General features: G+C 51.6%; 7 protein-coding genes across 7 annotated transcripts; 4 read left to right on the forward strand and 3 right to left on the reverse strand.

Moving 5' to 3' along the window:
- The first annotated feature begins 221 nt into the window (after positions 1 to 221).
- On the forward strand, positions 222 to 1,239 carry F5J12DRAFT_2486 (Spc19-domain-containing protein). The gene is made up of 5 exons (XM_051738577.1): positions 222 to 495; positions 548 to 625; positions 680 to 826; positions 885 to 1,031; positions 1,089 to 1,239. Exons 1-5 carry the CDS (start codon positions 355 to 357, stop codon positions 1,113 to 1,115), a joined length of 540 nt encoding a protein of 179 aa, XP_051605327.1. The 5' UTR covers positions 222 to 354; the 3' UTR covers positions 1,116 to 1,239.
- A 924-nt stretch (positions 1,240 to 2,163) lies between these two features.
- Positions 2,164 to 3,226, forward strand: F5J12DRAFT_778511 (uncharacterized protein; the record flags this gene model as incomplete). The annotated part of the gene is made up of 5 exons (XM_051742318.1): positions 2,164 to 2,567; positions 2,758 to 2,846; positions 2,903 to 3,074; positions 3,128 to 3,143; positions 3,194 to 3,226. 5 exons carry the CDS (start codon positions 2,164 to 2,166, stop codon positions 3,224 to 3,226), a joined length of 714 nt encoding a protein of 237 aa, XP_051605328.1.
- A 1,642-nt stretch (positions 3,227 to 4,868) lies between these two features.
- On the reverse strand, positions 4,869 to 7,273 carry F5J12DRAFT_901815 (uncharacterized protein; the record flags this gene model as incomplete). Its single annotated transcript, XM_051748218.1, has 10 exons — positions 4,869 to 5,102; positions 5,165 to 5,510; positions 5,566 to 5,753; positions 5,805 to 6,154; positions 6,207 to 6,309; positions 6,363 to 6,466; positions 6,545 to 6,635; positions 6,679 to 6,915; positions 7,037 to 7,203; positions 7,246 to 7,273. The coding sequence occupies 10 exons, from the start codon at positions 7,271 to 7,273 to the stop codon at positions 4,869 to 4,871; spliced, it is 1,848 nt and encodes a 615-aa protein (XP_051605329.1).
- Positions 7,274 to 7,340: 67 nt separating this feature from the next.
- F5J12DRAFT_2574 (uncharacterized protein) lies at positions 7,341 to 8,260 on the reverse strand. Its single transcript, XM_051738622.1, has 3 exons — positions 8,173 to 8,260; positions 7,732 to 8,120; positions 7,341 to 7,679 (listed from the first exon to the last, which is right to left on the reverse strand). The coding sequence occupies exons 2-3, from the start codon at positions 7,999 to 8,001 to the stop codon at positions 7,374 to 7,376; spliced, it is 576 nt and encodes a 191-aa protein (XP_051605330.1). The 5' UTR covers positions 8,002 to 8,120; positions 8,173 to 8,260; the 3' UTR covers positions 7,341 to 7,373.
- Positions 8,261 to 9,501: 1,241 nt separating this feature from the next.
- On the reverse strand, positions 9,502 to 13,055 carry F5J12DRAFT_901816 (uncharacterized protein; the record flags this gene model as incomplete). Its single annotated transcript, XM_051748219.1, has 6 exons — positions 9,502 to 9,762; positions 10,291 to 10,670; positions 10,729 to 11,244; positions 11,307 to 12,489; positions 12,620 to 12,862; positions 12,924 to 13,055. 6 exons carry the CDS (start codon positions 13,053 to 13,055, stop codon positions 9,502 to 9,504), a joined length of 2,715 nt encoding a protein of 904 aa, XP_051605331.1.
- A 1,144-nt stretch (positions 13,056 to 14,199) lies between these two features.
- Positions 14,200 to 15,538, forward strand: F5J12DRAFT_789669 (14-3-3 protein). Its single transcript, XM_051743789.1, has 5 exons — positions 14,200 to 14,240; positions 14,293 to 14,467; positions 14,518 to 14,824; positions 14,883 to 15,226; positions 15,276 to 15,538. The coding sequence occupies exons 2-5, from the start codon at positions 14,401 to 14,403 to the stop codon at positions 15,320 to 15,322; spliced, it is 765 nt and encodes a 254-aa protein (XP_051605332.1). The 5' UTR covers positions 14,200 to 14,240; positions 14,293 to 14,400; the 3' UTR covers positions 15,323 to 15,538.
- Positions 15,539 to 19,103, forward strand: F5J12DRAFT_789675 (PGAP1-like protein-domain-containing protein). Its single transcript, XM_051743790.1, has 7 exons — positions 15,539 to 15,847; positions 15,906 to 16,065; positions 16,117 to 17,223; positions 17,296 to 17,445; positions 17,504 to 18,092; positions 18,155 to 18,691; positions 18,768 to 19,103. The coding sequence occupies exons 1-7, from the start codon at positions 15,608 to 15,610 to the stop codon at positions 18,931 to 18,933; spliced, it is 2,949 nt and encodes a 982-aa protein (XP_051605333.1). The 5' UTR covers positions 15,539 to 15,607; the 3' UTR covers positions 18,934 to 19,103.
- Positions 19,104 to 20,151: the final 1,048 nt, after the last annotated feature.

Genomic DNA, 20,151 nt, shown 5'->3' on the forward strand with positions numbered 1-20,151 from the left:
CAAGGTCGCCCCACATCAAGCTCCCATCTCCTGCAGCGAATCAACACCGCACAAGGCAGCGGACTCAGCTGCAGAAGACATAACGAGAGCGAGCGGGACGACGGTGCTCGTTCTGGTGAGCGTCCCCGAAAGAACGCCTCGCTCCATCAACCAGAAACTAAACGCCCTGAGCCAGAGGCTGGCTTAACGCTTCCAGAAGAGTTGAGTTGGACACCTGAAGGAAAGTTGGGCAGCGTAAAAATTTACCTTTTATGTGCTGACCTTGAATTATTCAAATGCCGAACGCGACGCGCTGCCGGTTTGCCGACACGAAATCTCAGTCTCCAGGGGCCTCTGACAGGCTTTGAGTCGACAATGAAGTCTCAGTCGTCCACACTGCCCAGGCCACGGGAATCGGTCTTTGCTGGCGGATTGGACTTCCGGAGCGATGCAAATGCTGTGTGCCCTCCGAATGTAAGGGAATGCGTATCTGCAATGGAGGACTGCTGTGAGGAGGTATGGTCCAATCGTGATACCAAGATTCCGGAAACGTCGCTCACAGCGTTAGGCGTTTGAAGCTCAACAGCTTCTACGAAATGGGACGTTCGATCTGCCACGAATGAACAAAGTTTTAGAAAGCCAACGTGTAAGGCATGTTTTCGAAGCAGGCCGACCCCAGTCACTAATGGGAATCGACAAGGTCTTCCTTCTGATTGATGAGGCTACCGTAAGAAGGTACAGGTCTGATCTCGCTGATGAGATCGAGCCACAAATCAAAGAGCTTATTGACCGGGCGGAGCAAGGCTTAAAATTCCTCCGTCGCAAGGAAGGGCTCATCCACAGCAAGGTTTGACCTGTTGGATGGCTTTTGAAATATCCTATAACATCGCTGAGACGAATCTTAGGCCGAAGTTGCGAAAGTCATGCAATCGCGGGCCGCTACCGCACCCACGGCAAACAAGCGCGAGGAACGCAGGGTCCAGCTTCTCTCCAAGCAGCGCCGACGATTGGAGGAAGATGTTAAGGTTCTCGAATCTGAAATCATGGCATTGGTGGGCCACGTGTGGTTCAAAAACGTGCTGGTTGGTACTCACCCCACTTGCCAATAGCAGAAGAAGAGACCCCCGCGGGCATGAAGATTGATGGCTACTTAAAGGATCCCCACCTCCGCACACGCGCTCGCCAGCGGTGATCAGGTTTCGTTAAGGAAGTTTGTCTCGCGTTTTTCATTGATTACCATTACCTGCTATGTGCTTCCTCTGTATCGCATTTTCTGTCAAACCATCCTTCACTTTTAGCGTCTTTGGTTATTGACGTCAAACGCGAGCGGAGGACTCCATGCCGAACAATAATCCAGATGGAGCTAATTCCCGTCATTTTTGAATGAGAAGGATCCCATCACTTACGGGTGGCGGCTCGCGTTTCATCCGCCGTTGTCGGGCCACAGGGGTTTTACCACGCCAAAAGGCATTTTTCCGTGTGCCGACCTCCTTGGGCGCCCAGGTGGCGGGAAATGATGCTCTTCCCTCATGCCACTTATAGAGTTTTGCTGTGCTGGCGGACGGGGGCTGGTATACTTTCATTCACAACATTCACAACATCCATCTCTATTGTATATCGACCAATAATCCAAAAATGAACGGTGTTATGAGCCGACATGGGCCATCCGTACCTGAACCTCCAAAAAAAATGGGTCGCATCAATACTTCCATGCCGCCAACCGAGATCACGACCACTATCTGCGCAGAAACTTTATGCCACACCGTGTTATCGGGCGAACCCACCAGCCGGTTCCGTCTCAAGTGTCTTGGCGGTTTCCGCCCGATACTGCATGGTAAACGGGGTTTCATGCAGAACGAACGCATCCTGACCCTTCATGGCGCAACGTGATGGTGATCCGGCTTCTGTTGGCCCCTATTTGTTTTGTGATATGCATTCCAGCCAACTCTCTACAGGGCGTGTCCACGAAACGGGCCAAGTGGTCGCCCTTAACCTTAACTCGCACCCGGGGTTCTATGGAGACTCCTGCCGTTGGCAGGATGCCTCGCAATACTACTGCCAGTTCTCTATCGTGCCACTGCGACCAGAACTCCGCAGGGCGTCAATAAATGGGTATTTATGCATGGATTTCTCTTGGAGCAACGGTAGAACCTCAAGTATTTCCTACCTGATCCCTCTTAACAGATGGCTCTCTACCAAGAATTCAGTGATGCGGTAATTTCTATTCAATCGTCTAAAGAGTGTCGTGCTGACCCGCTGCAGGATGCAGCGATGATGCTGGAACTTCTTGCCCTACCCTATGAAAAACAGCCTCGTCAATGTGGGTGGGTTGATGGCGGAGTGGCTTGCAGTTATCCCCTTCTACCAAATGAATTCTCGGCTCACTTAAGAGCACTGCATGGTGTCACGGGTGACGAAAAGACTCTAATGACTTGTCGATGGGTTGGATGCAACACACCGATGACCAGAGGGAGTGTGCTTCGTCACGTTTTTGAGACCCATTTAGGAATCAAGTCCCAGTGTCCCGAGTGCGGGTTAGAGTTCTCTCGGAAGGACAGCATGAAGAAACATTACAGGAGCAAACACAGGTAAGCTTAGTTGATTCTGTTCGTCAGTGGGTTTAATTTACCGCTGTGCTTCAAGTAACTAGGCACCTTGGGTGATTTGCTCTTTAGAACCTTCCCCTACACTACAGCTTGAAATATTAATACGTACATGCCACGTCTGCTCTCCCATCACCCTGACTTAGATTAGTTAATAATGCCTCGTAGTATGCAGATATGATGTTGATAGTGATTCATTAGACCGTACACGTAATCTACTATTAACTAATGTGACAAAATCCTATTCCCAACAATATGTACCAGGTGTGTAGTGACAGGACAGTTGGACTCATCATTTCACTTGAATTGATGGGCTCGAGATCCATCGGGTTCCACTTCTTTTGTCCAAGCTGTGCCGTCGCCGGCTGGAGGGATCGAACCATTTCCGACCGAGACTCGGGCCGGCTATCTTCCAATTTCGAAAGAGCAGAAAGAAGACATTCGAACGGTACGACACCGAATTACGAAAGCCGAGGCTCTCCGTGACAAGCAGTAAGTACAGTGGCACTAACTCAGCTCTTTGCCAGGTATGCTTCTCATCGCAGCTTCTTTGTAAAAAAAGTAAGTGGAGTCCCAATGGGGGTTGAGCGTCGCTGTGATGGTCGATCCAGTGCTTTATCAGTAGAGCGTACTACCCCAAATAAGTGGTAACTTGGCCGACCACACGGAGTCAGTTACTTCTGATACGAGAAGAAAAAAAGCCAACGCCAGACTGAATATGCGCCACGGGCAGACACCTGACCTCGGGAGGCACTATTCCTGCTCGCGAGCTCTCCATGCTGTGGTTCGTGCCACCGGAGAGCGCGGCCTGATATACCGAATTTGTCTTCTATGAGGAACAAGATCCCGATTCGTTGTCACACGCATAAGAAATATCTGACGCCCTTGGAGCTCGATATCGGCGGGGATTTCGTTTGCTGTACCTTTCGTGCACCGCAACTATGAAAGACGTGCCGAAGCCTTCATGCTGATGGAGCTATGCATGCTAGCAGGATGGCATGGGGTATCCCATCACACGTCAGACCTCCGCATATCAAAAAATCTGAGGCTCGTACGTTCGGGGTTTTCGGTGGCTTCTTTGAAGCCTCGGACATGTGGATCTTGATAGCAGTTAAGTGTAGCTCCGTCCGCCCTTGTTCGTGCAGCACGCAGCTGATTGATGTTTAATGGGCGGTCATCTTCACGGGTCACGATGCAGGATGTTCCAATGGAGGGTAGGGGAGGTGCTGTGGTTTCCGTGGTGCTCGCAATACTTGTTACGCGGGTGAATGACGGCGGAACACAAGCATCCTTCCGGAGGTGTTACCCTAAAGCACTCTGGCCGCGAGGCATATTCATCGTTCTCTTCTGCGGCTGCAACTGCCATCGAGGATGCCCTTCGCCCGATATCTTAGCATCCTACGCTATGGCGCCAATAATGCGGTAGATCGATCGCGGCGAGCGTGCAAAACACATTTAACGAGAATCAATCGCCGCGCAAGTAAGGCCAACTTTGATTGCAATCACCGCTGGCTCTGGCAAGAGCGAGGATTGGGCAGGAGGGGGGGAAAAACGAAACGGGCGGTCCTTGCTATTCGGACCACCACTAGACGACTCGCAGTCTCCGAACGCCTTATTGGTTCATGCCTGCGTCATACAACACCAGCCCCCAGGGGCGTGCGGCGGGGTTGTTTCACTTTGACATTTTTTTATGGCATTCCGATGGGAACCGTGAGGCTTCTGTGTCCATTAAGTGGAAATTGATCCAAAGATCACTGGAAACAAGTAGTGATTGAGACGTCACCAGTGCGATAATGGAACAAGCCGGCTAGTTTCCACATGGACAAATACTTGGCCAACAAGCGCCCTTCACCTTCTAACCTGGGAAAGGCGTGCTGGTGAGTTGCCATGCTGGTTTAGTAACTTCGCATGCGTGACAAAAAGGTTCAAGACGTCGTGCGGCAAGCCTTCTGAAATGAGCTTGTGCAGCCGCCGGGCCGAGGTGCGGGTGTTCCAACCAAGCGACAACCATTGAGGAAAGTCATCCACAACTCCCCCGGGAGCCAGAAGGTGGCAGTGGGGACAGCTATCGATACACAGATCCTCTTCAAATAATCCTACTGATGTGCTCTTGTTGATGTGAACGAGTGGTGCATCCATCCTAAATATACATGGAAATATCCACTATGGCCAAAATGGGTGAATGAACAAAGTTCAAACAAACCCAACGGCGTACTTGCTCGTTGAAAGTATTGTCTCGGACTCGCACCCGCCAAGAAAATAACTCTTCCTTCCCTTCCCTCCGGGCTATATCTGAATTTCTCCTATCATAATCGCTTGCGCAAATTCTCCAGCTTCCAGCTTGCTTGGGCCACCCACAGCCAGTGGAGGTAGCTGTACTAGTCCATTGGCACCGCACAAACTCGTCACCCGGCTCGACCTCTGGCCGCCCGTGGTGGTCGCGAGCAGGCCCTCTGGCGTCGGCCTCACGATGACTCGGTGGAGCTCTACACGGGGATCAAGCGGCATTGCATTCTCAAGCTTGTAAATCGAAGATACGGTTAGATGGCTAGCATGCGCTGTCCTGGGGGGAGGGGGCCTACCTGGACCTGAACTCGGGGCAGTTGACACTTGTTAGGCAGCCAAGCCCCCAGCTTCCTCAGCGCTGGCACTACGAAAATATGGAAGGTCACAATCGCAGCGGCCGGGTTCCCGGGAAGGGCGAACAAATACTTCCGGCCATGTGGAGCGGCCTTGGTTGGTATGCTTGCGAACGTGGTCGGTTTTCCAGGTTTTATCGCAACACGCCCAAAGTGGATCGTGCCATTGAATCTGCGTTCGATTACTGGTTTCAGTAGGTCGCTTGCCCCCATGGACGTCCCGCCTGTCGTCAAAAGGATATCTGCGGTTTCAAGACCCTTGGATACAGCTCGAACATGTGCGTCCACGCTGTAACAACATTGCAGCAATCAGTAACCTGACGGCTACCAGATCAGGGACGTACTCATCCGCAACGATGCCTAGATCGATGACTTTGTAGCGCATGCCTTCCAACGCTGCCTGCAACGAGGGGCGATTAGTGTCCCATATCCCTCCCCATCCGTCTCCAGGCATAGGTTTAGGCGACTGCAAGTCCAATAATTCGTTCCCCGTACTAAGGAGAGCGACAACCGGTTTTCGAATCACCTTGACCTGTGAATGGTCGTCGTTTCATTTTCTGCCAAGTAAAGAAAACAAACCGACTTCTTTGCGTCCAACAAACGCCAGCGTTCCCACTTCACCCCCAGCACTCGTGATTACTTCCCCCATTTGCATCACGAGATCTCCCTTGCGCACATCCGATCCTGGTTCGCGAACATTCTCTCCTGGGGATACCTGCGCAAGAGTTTTAACTTGCTCCTCCTCCGTATCTTCGCCATCGGCGTCTTTCAACGTGGATTCTAGCTCTGTGTCTTCTACCATGATGACTGAGTCACTCCCAGCTGGCAATGGCCCTCCCGTATTGATGCGGAATATAAAGCCCTCTGGTAGCTCCTCAGAGAGCTTATGGGTTCGGGAGGTCAGGACGTTATATACGCCAGGAGTATCAGAGGCTATGGAGGATATGTAGCTGCGGAGTGTATACCAAAAAGTATGAAGACTCACAGCGAACTGCGTACCCATCCACATTGGTCGTCTTGGACGAAGGGATATCTTGCGGCGCATGAACATCCTCCGCCAGAACATGGCCCGCCAAGCCTGCAGTGACCTACCCCCCGATGTCAGTCCCACCCTTTTCGTGCTGTTGAAGGCTTAATTTACTGGAAGGGTCACCACCTCCAAAGGTTGTATCTCCGTCATTATGATGTCCAGAGCATCCTTGAGGTTGATCATGGGGTAAGGAGATACCCGAAGACGACCCGAGGCTGGTTTAGTATCATTTTTTATGTTTTATATTTGAGTTACAGTGCTACGGAGAGGTTATTGGGATTGATCCTGCGTACCAGGAACGGAGGGATCATGCGATAATGCAGTTCGAGGTTTAGGCGCGACACATCCAGGGCGGTGGTGATGGCCACAGGTAGTGCTCCTGTCCTACGATGGGGGTATGACCAGATCCCAAGGCGGCATGAACGACCTTGCCGCTCCCGCCTTTTATGAGATCCAAAGCATGGTCGAGTACGCCGTTCGACAGGAGAGCGTCCAAGTTCTCCCGTACGGCTTTCGTACTTCCCGGTAGCGTTACCACCAATGTTTTTCCGATCGTTCCGGCCAGCGGGCGTGATAAGGCCGCAAGCGGAGTATGCTTCAATGACGAAGACAGGAGTAAATGGACAAGTCCAGGGGCTTGTCGCTCGAGAAGGGGTGATATTGCCTACTTAGTAGATGCTCGCAGTTAGTACGCACTGGTATGACAAAAGATAATGCATGCTCGCCTCGGGTGTTATATCCCTCTCACCGAAACCCGTGCCACCCGTCGTGAAAACACAATCCACCTTCAAAGAAAGGATCTGTTTAAGACTTGCACGTATACTCTCCTCGTCGTCTGAGGCGACGGCTGACACTACTCTCTCGAACCCCCGCGTTCGGAGGATGTCTTGGATGAGTGGACCCGACTTGTCCTCGTTGACCCCAGCATGCACGCTATCACTCACTTTGCCCGCTTCGTCAGCCCATGTTCAGACCAATCGTTGAGCAGTCGCACCTGTTATGACACCGGCAGAAAAACTCATGGTTAGCGATGGTGCGAGTTCAGATGTCAAATAATCTTATCATCAACATTCGGTGACGGCGTGCGATGGCTTAAGTTTTATCTTATCTACGTCGTCGTAACTATAGCACAAGTTCCTCCAGCTTATACAAACCAACTCCAAGCGAAGCCTGCTGCTCCATTCGCTTGCGCTGTCGTTTCAACTCTGTTGGACTCTCCTTTGGAACACACCCCGCCTTTTCCCTCAACGTCCGAACGTGCGCTTTCGCGAACGGCTCTAGTACCCCGCGTAACTGTTCTAAGCGATCTAAGCGATCGATCTCCGGCTCGATCTGCGCTAAGGTTTTTCTCAGCAAATCATAGGATGGTTGGTATTGCAACAAGGCGATGCATGATGCGTCAAGCAACGTCTGCAGGAAGGTTATGATCTGAGTACAAGGGTTAACACCAAGTAGCTCCCAGTGCAGGTTTCATATATACCTTAGGATACGGCGGCACGACAGTGGTGCGGCTCTCCGTGTTCACAGCAACACTCTTGACCGTCGACATGAGCGTAACCTTCATCTCATCCTCTATACCTCCATACAACCAACCCTCCAGGACACCGAGAATCGCCACTAAATCACGAGCGTCCGAGAGATACTTCCGGATGGACAGTCGCACAGCAACTGGCGAAAAGTCATACGACAGACACGCAGACAGCAACGTCTCCAAAGGGGGTATCCATGGCTCAGATAAATCCAGATCCATGGCATCTGATGACTTGTTCTCTCGCTTTTCTGTGGGCGTCGATGACGAACTTTAGTGAAGACATCCATCTCGTCTTCTGATACGTCGATCACGGTTCGTAGGGAAAGGATAACATTTTCCTTTCACATATATGAAATTTCGTGGCCAGCAAAAACGGTGAACACAACTTACCCAGTGACCTCGTTCGGATAATCTACGTAAGAGAGTTCCATCGACCATGGTGGAATTCACCAAGCCCCGTTCGAGAAGATATTGCAGGATGCGAGGAGAATGCTGATCTCCTGCTTTCACTTCAGTCACAAGTATCGCATTGACGATCCTCTTCACAAATTCATGTCCATATACAGGGTTCGGCTTCCTGAATGGGGATCATCAAAAACACAGTATATGAGGGATGACAACGTCATTTTCCTTACATCACCTCGACTATGTTTTTGAACCCATGTAAAAAATTCATGGTCGGCCCGTTGTGGCGCCCGTTTGGAAATTGTGGTTTTTAGTGCAGACACCAACTTCCTCTGGTCCTCATTCAATACTGAAATAAGAGGAATCAGATTTTAGCGGTACGAGCCATTCTTCCGTTGCAGATGATTTTCCGAGAGCCGCAGCGAGGTTTGATTTAAGAGTCTGGTCAAAGGGAATGACGTGAACGGTGGATCGAGCAGTGCCCTGAGATTTTGATGGTGGCTGGGATGGAGACAGGGAGAGTAGCGTTTGGCCCTCATCGCCAAGAATAAGATGGAGATGAGGAAGTGCGTCGGCCACTGGGGAAGCCATTGTTTGTGATGCTAACAAAACGCCATAACGGAGGTCCCAGAGTTGAAGAGATATATTATTTTGTCCTTCCACTGTCGTAGCCAGAAGAACGAGAGACGATGAGAGGGAAACGACGGAAATGCCAGGCCGTCTTTTTTTGAAAGCATGCAACTGAAGAGGCTCCGTAAGTGGAATAGCGTGTAATGTCGAAGGCTCCGACACAGAAAACTGAAAGGATTTCCACGCCCCGCGTGAAGCTGGAAACGGGACGTCATAAAATGTATCCCACCGAAACAATTGGCAAACTTACTGATGAAACTAAGGACACCCTCTGCACTACACGTTACACCCGCTATTCTGCCTTCTACGGTCTCCCCCTCATCGCCGATCGGTAACTTGCAAGTGTCCACGTGCGCTATCTCACCACCAACCAAAGCCACCCGCACATACAAGTTCGATCCCGCTTGACAACATATGCAGACAACATTGCGGACAGCAGAGTCCGTGGAATCCGTGTCACGTTGGATAAAAACAGGACACGAAGACGAGGGGAAAATGAAGACGTCCAGTAGTTCCTGTCCGCCGGTCCATTCTAACTGGCTCTTGATTGCTACCTCAGGATCTGCCAGACTAATCCCGCCGCTCTTCGATACGAGTAACAACGGCAGTGTATCGCTGTCAACACCGCATATGCGTACAGGTGGAAAAGGTGTCTACATCCCGGCACAGCGTCACATCGCACAACTAGAAACGCAGAGGATGATGACGCACCACAACACTCTTCCGCTCGTCCTTCGTAACGCGCAAACCAGCAAGCGTCTGCTTCATGATCCAGACAGTCCGTTCGCGATTGGCCCTGATTATCTCGGGTGCTTGTTTTATGACCGCATACGTGACGGAGAAACGAATGTTGTTGTCCTCCACTACGGATCGAGTGAAAGCGGGTGCAGAGAAGGAGACATGATCGCCGACCGAATGCGAGACTACCGAATGCAGATTTTCGACCTGCACACGAAAGCGTGCAGTTTAGCCGGAGACGGTAAAGAAAAAAAAAAGAGGTGTGGACGTACGTCCACGACATGAATGCCGTCTCCTTGAATTGTCAGCGTGGCATGTCTTCGAAATCTCGGGTTGTACGCGATATATACAAGGTCGGCTGTTAAGACTGAGCTTTTTCGCCGATGTATTGGTCGAGTACAGCTGGAAAGGTTCTCCAATGCTTGAACTCATCGACGGTGGTGAGTGGTCTTCTTGCTCAATTGAAATGCGGTGTTCGGGGTCTCACATGCACACTCCAGTTCACTTCCAGTACCAAGTCAAACAGTAGTCCATTGAGAAAAAAAAGTACACCAAGCTACCATGCCATCAGCAAAAAGAAAAGAAAACAGAAAACAGTACAGACAATCGTGCATGACAGAAACACAATGTTGCACATACATGAAGCACAGCAATTACTGAAATGAAAATAAAGTATAATCACCAGTCGTGGGTCCTCAACAAAAAAGCATATGGTACCGAAAAAGGCTGCCTCACGCAAGACTTCCTCCACATGCCCGCGGCAGGAACCTTGCTTCTCGCCTTGAGGATCTTGAAAGCACGTTGCCGACCTCGAGCTTCATCAGGTATGCTAACCTGGGTAGGCTCCTCATCGCTCCCTTCCTCGTCTTCTTCAGTTTCCGCCGTGCTAATAAAGTCGAGTGTGCCACGTCGGGTCGCCGGATCACGCTCTGCAAAGGATACATGTCGCCCACCGGATGCATCCGGAAGCGATGGTCCCATGGCACCGGTTTTCTCGGGGAGGGATGTCTTGGGCTGATAAGACGCCAACGATAATGGCTCTCTTCTTCGGACCAACGGTCTGATGTTGACAGGTAAAGATGCAGCAATCCCGCCCTGGAAGGACCACTTCACATCTACAAAATATATCAGCCTACACGATCTTGCGTGCCCAACAGCAACAAACAAAGGTACCCTGTAAGGCGTCCAAATCACTGTCATCAGTCTCATTGGGGGTGCGTTCAGAATCATCTTCATCCTCTTTCGGTATCAAGGCCCCTGGTGCACCCTTCAGATAGGATGAGCCAACGAGCGCCTTCCACGCCTTGCTATGGCGTTTCCAGGCATTCCGATGGCTCGGAGTGTGAGCAGCGACGAGTCTCAGGATATCTTCTTCATGTGGGTCCACTTCGTCAGACTGCTCTGGCTTCTGCGGGTCGGGTGGACTGAGCGGCGCGACGACATCGAGAACACCGTTCGCGCGAACCGACCTCCCGCCTGCATCTCCATTCGTCCTTGCTAGGGGTATCGAGGGAACGGAGGTTCGCCGCAAAGATGACGAAGTTGAAGGTCCATCGCGACTGCCTGAATGACTTTGTTCAGGGCGCGAGGCAGTAGGAGTGTTATCGACAAGCCAGGGGACCTGTGTGGTTTCTGGAACTTCACGTTCACCACTCTCAACTTCGTCCTCCAGGTCAAATATCATATCTGCTAGTAGTGACCATTCACAAAAAGGTTGCATCAATAAAGAACTGATCACATGCCTTCATTACCCCAGGATTTCTCACCGGATGAACTCTTATTAGTATTCTCGTTAGCGTCATCGGCCTCTACCTGTAAATCAAACGTCACCCGTCGTTTACTCTTAGGGGTCGTCATCTCAGGCGGTGCCTTGCTTTCTTCACCATCAAACTTCTTGGCCCGCTCCTCTTTCACACGGTGCTCCGTGGTAGAGATCTCATTGTGGCCGGGACTCTTCCTTTCCTTCGTATCTCCGCTCTTCTCCCCTGGTTTCTCCGCTGTGCGCTTACGATCTTCGGCTCTTACAACATCGGCGGCAGCGGACTGCTGCTGCTGCTGCTGTCGTTTGCGGGCCGCTTCTGCTTCCACAATAGTGAAATATCGGAAACTGACAGTGGTATCTTGCTGTTCGTCCATCTTTCGCTTGAAGGGCTGTATGATGGTGTCCCTGCTGGCACGTGGCGAGGGACTAGGAGACTCTATTTCCGTAGGTGGGGAGCGACCACTCAACGAGTCCAGAGACGAAGATCGATGCGAGGAAGATGGCGAGGAAGATGGTGGACTGTCAGCATCTGGAGGTTGTGACGCCGCCGCCGAGGCTTTGTGAGCAGCGGGATGATAGAACGCGGAAGTAGCAAGGGATGCTGACAACGAAGACACTCTCGGTATGGAGGATACGGGAGACCTCATTCTTGGACTGGCAACCGGAACAAAGTCCCTAACGGAGACTAGCGGCGTTCCGGAAACGCCTGCTGTATTGGGCAGGCGGCCATTTGAACCGCCTTGGCCCTTCCTGGCAGTTGCCCCTGATTCCGTTTGGACCTTGCCAACGTTCTCAATGAATTGTTTCCATAGACACTTGACATCTCTTCTTAATTTGTCCTCGGCCACCTGCAGCTCCGCGACTTTCTCGCGTATTATTGCCGCGATTTGTTTTTCAGTTTCCGCTCTGAGAGTCTCAGACCGGCCTTCGGCGACGGACAAAAGGTGTGAGAAAACGGGATGGAGAGGGATAAATGGGGCGGGAGGGAACAGAGCCTTCAAGTTTGTCAGAAAGGGCCCGGCTGGAGCGTCATATTGCGAGTGGTCCGGAGAGTCCGGGGATTCCTCGGATGCGGGCTCAGCGGGTGAAGGAGTTGCGGGCTGGGGCACAGCAATATGAAACTCGGGGGAAAAATCCGAGGAGGAAGCGACGGTAGGGATTGCATTGGAGGCCTGGTTGGAGACAATGTTAGCAACAATGGAGGTCGCTTGAGGTCAGACAAAGGAAGGAGACGCCTAGTTGTGTGGCGCACGGAGACAGCGGATTCCTATAGCGGTTGTAGTATTCAGTTGGCGCACTCACTAGGCAGTCCTTGTACACTTCGATCCAGCCATGGCTGCTCTTCAGGGTCTCCTGTTCGACCCAGTCCGAGGATGGAAGTAGTGGGCCTTCTTGACCGTCCACATCCGGTGTGACGAGCTGCTGGACGCGATAAGCGAGCGTCTGGCAGATTAAACAAGTGAGCGTCGTATATCGGATGGACCGTGGGGAGTCCGGCATGGGCTGTCCGATTTTCCTGGTTCTCACTGTGACTTGGGGGTGCTCCTAAGGCAACATAAAACACAGTGACGGGGACCGGTTAGCGTCGACGGCCATGGAAACTTACGATGGTGAGACCGTGTTCGCCGACATACGTCAGAGTGTAATCTGGGAGTCCAATGTTCGCGATGAGAAAATCCGGAGGCCTGGAGTGTTCGGGCTGGGGTCGTATGCGGACGTTGAGGCATTTGCAGGCCATCGTGGCTTCGACTTGGCGTTGTTGTTCCGCCATGGCAGCAGCGATGAGAAACAAAGAGAAGGTTGCTGTGCCAGCGTTAAATGGCCTGGACTCGGATGGGGTATGCGATTTTATTATGACAGGGACTCAACAGCTGGCCGGCCGTGCCGGAAACGGAAATAATACGCTAAACATTGAAACAAAGGAGATTGGTCCGATCGATGCCTAATCGGGACACTCGATTCACCCTATCTGATAAGCATCATTATATTTGCGCGCTTTGTTATTGGGCATCCATTCATCCGTACTGTACAACTCATCGTTATCTTACATTCCACTATGTAATACCCACGCAGGGGGAGGACCGATCGTGAGATATTGTTAATAGATCTATATACGTACACGATAGTGCCAGGTCAAGCGACTACTGGATGACAGGGGGGATTGTTATCGCGTTTTTGTGCTGTAATAAAGTGCCGATTTTCACGCAAAGTCGTGGAGACGTCATGATATCTTCTTGCCTTGAACTCCAACCGTGATGGCATATCGCGTTGGAGCCTTGACAGTCTTCTATTTCCGCAGACTTCCATTGAGGGAATTGAGTTCACCACCCGAGACTGTAAGATCGTGATATTCGAGCACTGCGTTCCCGGAAATAAAACGCGTGCAAGCCACAAGCACAGCATAGTGTACTAAACAGGAGGACCGGAATGTCGCATCCGTCAACCGAAGTCTACAGTCTAGTGCCCGATCAGTGACTTATGAATATCTCGGTCAAAGCTGGTGCGTGATGCCATTATAATGGAGAGGATACAATGCAGATATCTATAAGAGTGGGCTGACTTGACACAGCTTGATGTACAGCTTGCTAGCAAAGCTCCGACATTCCCACACAGCGCTGTGGGCCATGATAATGAAACAAATGAGAAGTGAGTCCCCCATTATTCTAAGTAAGACACGGCTACTATTGTGTGTCGACAGCGGGATGAACCACGCCAGCGAGTTCCCCCGTCGCTGTCCACAGTGGAATCACGTGATGGGCGTGTGAGAGGGTGACGTGTGGCATATGACCCGATAAGGAAATACCCTAAGCCCAGCCCTATACCCGAACCCTCTGCCCAGTTCTGAATTATTTAATTTTCGATTTACTTGCCGAATCTCCCTCAATCAACAACCATCACCATCTCCCCCCCCTCTGCCCTCTTAGTGAGTGAGTCCCCGCTCGTCGTCGACGACAGCGACGCTGACCTGATTACAGATTCTCAAAGACTCGCTCATCATCTCAACACATACATCATCGTAAGTCATTCACGTGCAATTGACGCGTCGCCCTCGCGTTGCCTTGCTTACCTTTGCTCGCTCGCAGATGCCCGAATCGCGCGAGGACTCCGTCTACCTTGCTAAGCTCGCCGAGCAGGCAGAGCGCTATGAGGGTATGTATGCTTGCGTCACGTGCACGAACAGCACTCATTCTGCACAACAGAAATGGTGGAGAACATGAAGCGGGTCGCGTCCTCAGACCAAGAACTCACTGTCGAGGAGCGTAACCTTCTCAGCGTCGCCTACAAGAACGTCATCGGTGCACGGCGCGCATCGTGGCGGATCGTCTCCTCGATCGAACAGAAAGAGGAGGCAAAGGGTAACGAGACTCAGGTCGCAATGATCAAGACGTACCGGGAGAAGATCGAGGGTGAGCTGCAGAAGATTTGCGAGGACATCCTCGACGTCCTCAACAAACACCTCATCCCCTCGGCCGCTTCCGGCGAATCCAAGGTCTTCTACCACAAGATGTAAGCTTCTCTTATCAGCCGTGGCTGTGTCCCGAGGCTCACAAAGGGCATTTCCTAGGATGGGCGACTACCACCGTTACCTTGCCGAGTTTGCCACCGGTGACAAGCGGAAGGAAAGCGCTGACAAGTCCTTGGCTGCCTACAAGGAGGCTTCCGATGTCGCTGTCACCGAGCTCCCACCAACGCATCCTATCCGTCTCGGTCTCGCACTCAACTTCTCCGTGTTCTACTATGAGATCCTAAACAGCCCCGACCGGGCCTGTCATCTTGCCAAGCAGGCATTCGACGATGCTATTGCTGAGCTCGACACCCTTTCAGAAGAGAGCTACAAGGACTCGACACTGATCATGCAGTTGTTGCGTGACAACCTCACCCTTTGGACCTCAGACATGCAGGAAACTGGTGCGTAAATTTGATATACATGTTCTTGTCCTGCTCAGCCGGCTTATAGACAAGGCAGACGCCAAAGATGAAGGTGATAACGCTGCGGATGATTAAACCCGGTTTCGTCTTGTCACCCTCCTTGTCACGATCAGTTAGGATACAGGGTTCCTACCACCGTCCATATTTACTAGCATCACTCTTACCTCTCGCATTCCGCCTTTTTTTTTTTCTCTATGTTCTGTTATTATACCGTACGGCACGGTCAACCATACATGTCTTGGTATAGGGGGTGAATAAGAACATTCAATATCAGACGTGTCACGACAGAGAAAAGTTTGGGCATCTCTAAGAGCAACGGCAGAGAACGGATGATGACATTTCAAGCTGGCAGGGTCCACGATGGTAAAGACGGTGACGATGAGCATGTCGGCGATACTGAGCGTTCTGGCTCTGGTGACCGTCTACGCCGTCTACCTCGCCCTGTCCGATGTATCACGGCTAGTGTCCCCCCAAGGATGTCGCATGTCATGGATGTCCCCCTCTTACCTTCTCCAATCAGAATTCAATACGTCCTGGACACCGCTTGCAAACCGGTACACCCTCTGGTTATACAGGGAAGTAGGATGGGAGCCTAGCCAGGTGAGTTGTTCCGCAGCTTTGTCGGTGGTTCAATGGTCACCTTACACTGGCGGTTTAGCCCGTCGGGGTACCAGCTCTGTTCATACATGGGAGCGCAGGTTCATCGCACCAAGTACGCTCGATCGCTTCCTCTGCTGCACGACAATACTTTTCCTCTCCATTCGTTATTTCGAGTGAGTTCAACGGACGAGGGATCAGACCGGTGGATTTTTATGCTGGTAAGTGTTTCATGTACATACATCAGTCTTCTACTGTATAACGAACGACAGTTGACTTCAATGAGGATTTTTCTGCCTTCCACGGACCTACACTCGATTCCCAGATCGCCTATACCGCCGCAGCGATCAGATATATTCTCTCGCGATACCCACCGAATACCCAGATCATCGTCATCGGTCATTCCATGGGCGGCATCGTGGGTACCGCACTTCTCCCCTCTCCCGACATATCCGCCCTTATAACAATGTCTACTCCGCACATGCTTCCGCCTGTGCGGTTCGACTCTCGTATCGAGGAAATATACGCGCGAAATAGTCGAATTCTGCGGGAAGATGAGACCCCCATTCTATCGTTGTGCGGTGGCGCCACGGATACGCTCGTCTTGTCGGAATCATGCGTGATCCCGGACTCAGACCAGCCACCGGGTGGGTTGTACAGGAGAACGGTGTTCACATCTGCATTACAGGGCACCTGGACGGGCGTCGGACATCTTGAGATGGTGTGGTGCCACCAGGTGAGGTGGCGCGTCGCCCGGGCGGCACTCGAGTTGGGTGGTGCTGTTTCTGCACGCGACACAGTAGCAACCCAGCGAGGGAGAGTATTGGATCGGTGGTTGGGAGATGGCGTGCCCGTGTTAGATGAGGAAAATGTCGAGTTGCGCCATGGAACATATGAAATTCTCCCGCAGGGGATGCATCTCGTGCTGAAAAATCCGCATGGGAAACGGACGTATCTTTTGCCCTTGGTGCCTGCCGATGGTGAAGGACCAAGGACGTTCGTATTGTATGTCTCCAGAGGAGCTATCTCCGGCATCGCGCCACATCACGCGCCGGACTTGCAAGTCTCCATTCAGCTCTGCGTTCCATCATCAGCGAGGACAGACGGTGCAGAACTGTCTGTTCCGACGATGTGCACGCCCTTGCAGCCTAATGTATTGAAGCTTCTCCCGAGTCCGCTCCCAGGAAGACCGTTCCCGGTACCGAACGAAGGGTCTGACGAGAGCGAGGGTGTTGTTTTGTTTGAGGGTGAAATTTCTTCCGACGTGCAGGGATGGATAGGGGTCAGTATAAACGCGGGTGAGCAAGAGGGAGGAGGATGGGTTGTCAGCGGATTTGATCGTAGGAAACTTGTGGAGCGGGACGCCGTCAGTCTTTCAGGTACTGTCCATTCGTGATCTCCGAGGCTGCCCGTGTCGCGCAGATGTATCTGACAAGCTTTCCCCTTCACAGATTTGATCCTCGGTACCGTGCATATACCACTAACGACTGCAGGCGGGGAAGGGGGACTGAGGACTCACGTCCATATCTCGCGTCTACCCCTCAACGCTCTTCTCGTGTATAAACTTGTTCCCGACTTTACGGATTCTTCCTCGTGCGCAGGTAAGCGTTCTATCGTTGCTGTATCGTTATACGCTTTCTGACCCTCCGGTATATTAAGATGCAATTTTCCCTCCTCTGCTCATGCACGTCTCACAACCTTCAGAGGTCCACTATTATCCCCTCAGACACGACAATCCCGTATGGCTCCATTCACACTCCACCGCGCCCTACGTCCCGTCGCTCGAGTTTAACCCGGAGCACCACGGGCTGAATCTTACGATTTACTCATATGATTATGATTGTGCGGACCCCGTCGGTCTCACACTTACTCTTGACTGGTGGGGAACGCTAGGCAGGCTCGGGACACGATACCCTACGACGCTTCTCAGTTTTTGCGTAGGTATTGTCTCAGTTGCGCTCTTCCAAGCGTGGCAGCACTCTGCCGCTCAGCCGCAGAGTGTGTCGGAATCATTGGAAACCCTCGTAAGGAGAGTGATGCCCCAACTCATGGGTGTTGCGGCGCTCATCGCTTTACTTCCTCTGAGTCATAAGTGGTATTTGGGTCTGAGTGGGGAGTTGGGACTGCTTGCCAGTTTGCTGGCGGTATTTCTTGTGGGCCTTGCATCGGGATTAGTGTGTTTGAGCTGGTGGGTGCTCCGGCTTTTGATATGGCCGCTAAGGTTCGTAGCGATGCGTGTCGTACCTAGGTAAGCGCCCCCCGTACGTCCCGCGCGTCGTTGGTGGACTGAGAGATTGTGGGCGGTTGCAGTAGAAGGCCTGAAGATTCAGGCCTGAGACGCAGTACTGTCCCTTCCATGGTGCTTATGCTCCTTTTCATTTTCTTGTTTGTGCCGTGGCAAGTGGCATTCCTGGGATGCTGGGTCATCCAGTTGTTAAACTGTGCAGTGCACCCCCAAGACGAACGTCCTTGGAATCGGACTCCAACCACGATAGATACCCCTATCGAAGCGATACCTCTTCGGCCACAGCGCGAAGACGGCGGGTCTAGAGAACCCACAGAAGATGGAATCGCTGAAACTCTTTCTACCGTGAACATCTCTCGTGGTGCGATACCAGGCGGGGGAAAACCGACACCCCCATACGCTCTAATATACCAGAACGCGCATATTCTACTATTCCTGACCTGGCTGCTGCCTTTTACCGCTCCGGTTCTGGTCGTGTGGGTGCGGACGTTGTTGACTGCGGGGTATACTACCCCTTTCAATGGCGATCATAACGTGTTCAAGGTCTTACCGATCCTATGGCTAGTGGATTACCTCGGACGGGGTCATGTGCTGGATACGAGGTGAGCGTTTTACGGCCACCACTTTTTTTTGTTATTTTTATTTTCCTTGGAGTCAGTTCATTGATTGTACACGCAGGAATTGGAGAGGGATATCTCCGAGATGGGGTTTTCTCGTCGTTGGCCTTGTATCATTCGTGGTCGGTGGCAGATGGGTGTATTTGGTATACGACGTTGCGAACGTTCAGATCGCCTTTTTGTTATTTTGGGATGTGGTAGTGGCATCATCGGGGCGTCTTACGTAATCGACTTTTTTTTTTTTTTGTTAATCCTTTCCAAGATCGAAGTCCAGTGCTTCAGCGTCAGCTTTCGACTCTAATTTGGGTTCCGCATTCGTAGTTTTTTATTATTAGTTTTTGCATGTGAAGTGCACAATGTGATTTTTAGAGGAGTGACGACGCCGTTCTAAGTAGTACAAGCAACTTGTCTAGGTGTTCTATATATGTGAAGGTATCATCATCGTTCATGGTATGCGCACACGTATCACCCCTTGGCGTATGGAGCAACCAGCACACAGCGTGATTTTCAGAGGAGTAATGACGCCGATCTAAGTTCAAGCAACTTTCTATTTATGTATCATGGTATGTACAAACTGCAGAACATGTGCATACGTATCACCTCTTGGCGTAAGGGGCAACCATATCCATGCTTTGATCCATGCGGTTGTCAGCCATTCGTTTATTAGCCTGGATATGAAGAAACTTCGGTACTCACAGCCTGTTCCGGAACCCTGCGCGAACTGGTTCCGGGTACGGGAGCCGGGGCATAGTCGTGGAGGTCTGATCCTGAGTTAGTAATAAGTCAAAGTATTAGGCGAGCACCGTCGTGACCCGGGGATCACCAAAACAGTGATTCACACATGGCCAGTAGTAGACTGTAGGGTTAGCAAATCGGGGGGGCTCGCATCGTGATCTGTCCCTGCCGTTCGGCTTTGGGATCTCGTACGGGTGTGGCCCGACACCCGGTCTCCACGATTATATGACAGGTCACACGACGCCGCTGGGCCTGACTGGAAAGAAATGTCCCCTGTCTGTAGCTGTACTTAGCGCTCCGAAATTCCAGCTGTGGAGCTATTGGATTATGGCGGAAGACTGTATACCTGCGTCAAGAAATTTAGTCATGGGTATTGTACCGTCATCCTCGGAGAGGAGCTGATCGTTATTTTGTCATGTCAGCAACGCCGACTCCTGAGAAGATATCCTGAGCTATTCGAGGCTCTAAAGCTCAGTTGTTATTTGAATACGTCCATGCCCGAGTCTGGTGACCGCCTTAATACGTCTCGTTCCTATTGCCGATGAAGTACGCGGACCGCAAAACCGACCACCCAAAAATCGGACACTTCAAGTCCAGAACGTTTGTCATTATTCGCCTTGTTGGCGACATGATTTGTCTGCGAGGAAGCGGAAATTTCGGCCGATAAGTTGAGTGGTCCAAGGGCCAGAACGGTCGTTTCTCCCCGTTCG

Source organism: Pisolithus orientalis (assembly GCF_024613125.1).
Source record: "Pisolithus orientalis strain OTSU chromosome Unknown F5J12scaffold_1, whole genome shotgun sequence".
Lineage (NCBI taxonomy): Eukaryota > Fungi > Basidiomycota > Agaricomycetes > Boletales > Pisolithaceae > Pisolithus > Pisolithus orientalis.

Coding starts and splice junctions, on each gene's coding strand:
- F5J12DRAFT_2486 (XM_051738577.1), top strand. CDS start 355: ATGAAGTCTCAGTCGTCCACACTGCCCAGGCCACGGGAATCGGTCTTT. Junction 626..679: donor AAGTTTTAGAAAGCCAACGT/GTAAGGCATGTT, acceptor GGAATCGACAAG/GTCTTCCTTCTGATTGATGA. Junction 827..884: donor AAGGGCTCATCCACAGCAAG/GTTTGACCTGTT, acceptor GACGAATCTTAG/GCCGAAGTTGCGAAAGTCAT.
- F5J12DRAFT_2574 (XM_051738622.1), bottom strand. CDS start 8,001: ATGGATCTGGATTTATCTGAGCCATGGATACCCCCTTTGGAGACGTTG. Junction 7,680..7,731: donor TCGTGCCGCCGTATCCTAAG/GTATATATGAAA, acceptor CCTTGTACTCAG/ATCATAACCTTCCTGCAGAC.
- F5J12DRAFT_789669 (XM_051743789.1), top strand. CDS start 14,401: ATGCCCGAATCGCGCGAGGACTCCGTCTACCTTGCTAAGCTCGCCGAG. Junction 14,825..14,882: donor AAGGTCTTCTACCACAAGAT/GTAAGCTTCTCT, acceptor GGCATTTCCTAG/GATGGGCGACTACCACCGTT. Junction 15,227..15,275: donor CTCAGACATGCAGGAAACTG/GTGCGTAAATTT, acceptor GCCGGCTTATAG/ACAAGGCAGACGCCAAAGAT.
- F5J12DRAFT_789675 (XM_051743790.1), top strand. CDS start 15,608: ATGGTAAAGACGGTGACGATGAGCATGTCGGCGATACTGAGCGTTCTG. Junction 15,848..15,905: donor TAGGATGGGAGCCTAGCCAG/GTGAGTTGTTCC, acceptor CTGGCGGTTTAG/CCCGTCGGGGTACCAGCTCT. Junction 18,692..18,767: donor GGTCATGTGCTGGATACGAG/GTGAGCGTTTTA, acceptor TTGTACACGCAG/GAATTGGAGAGGGATATCTC.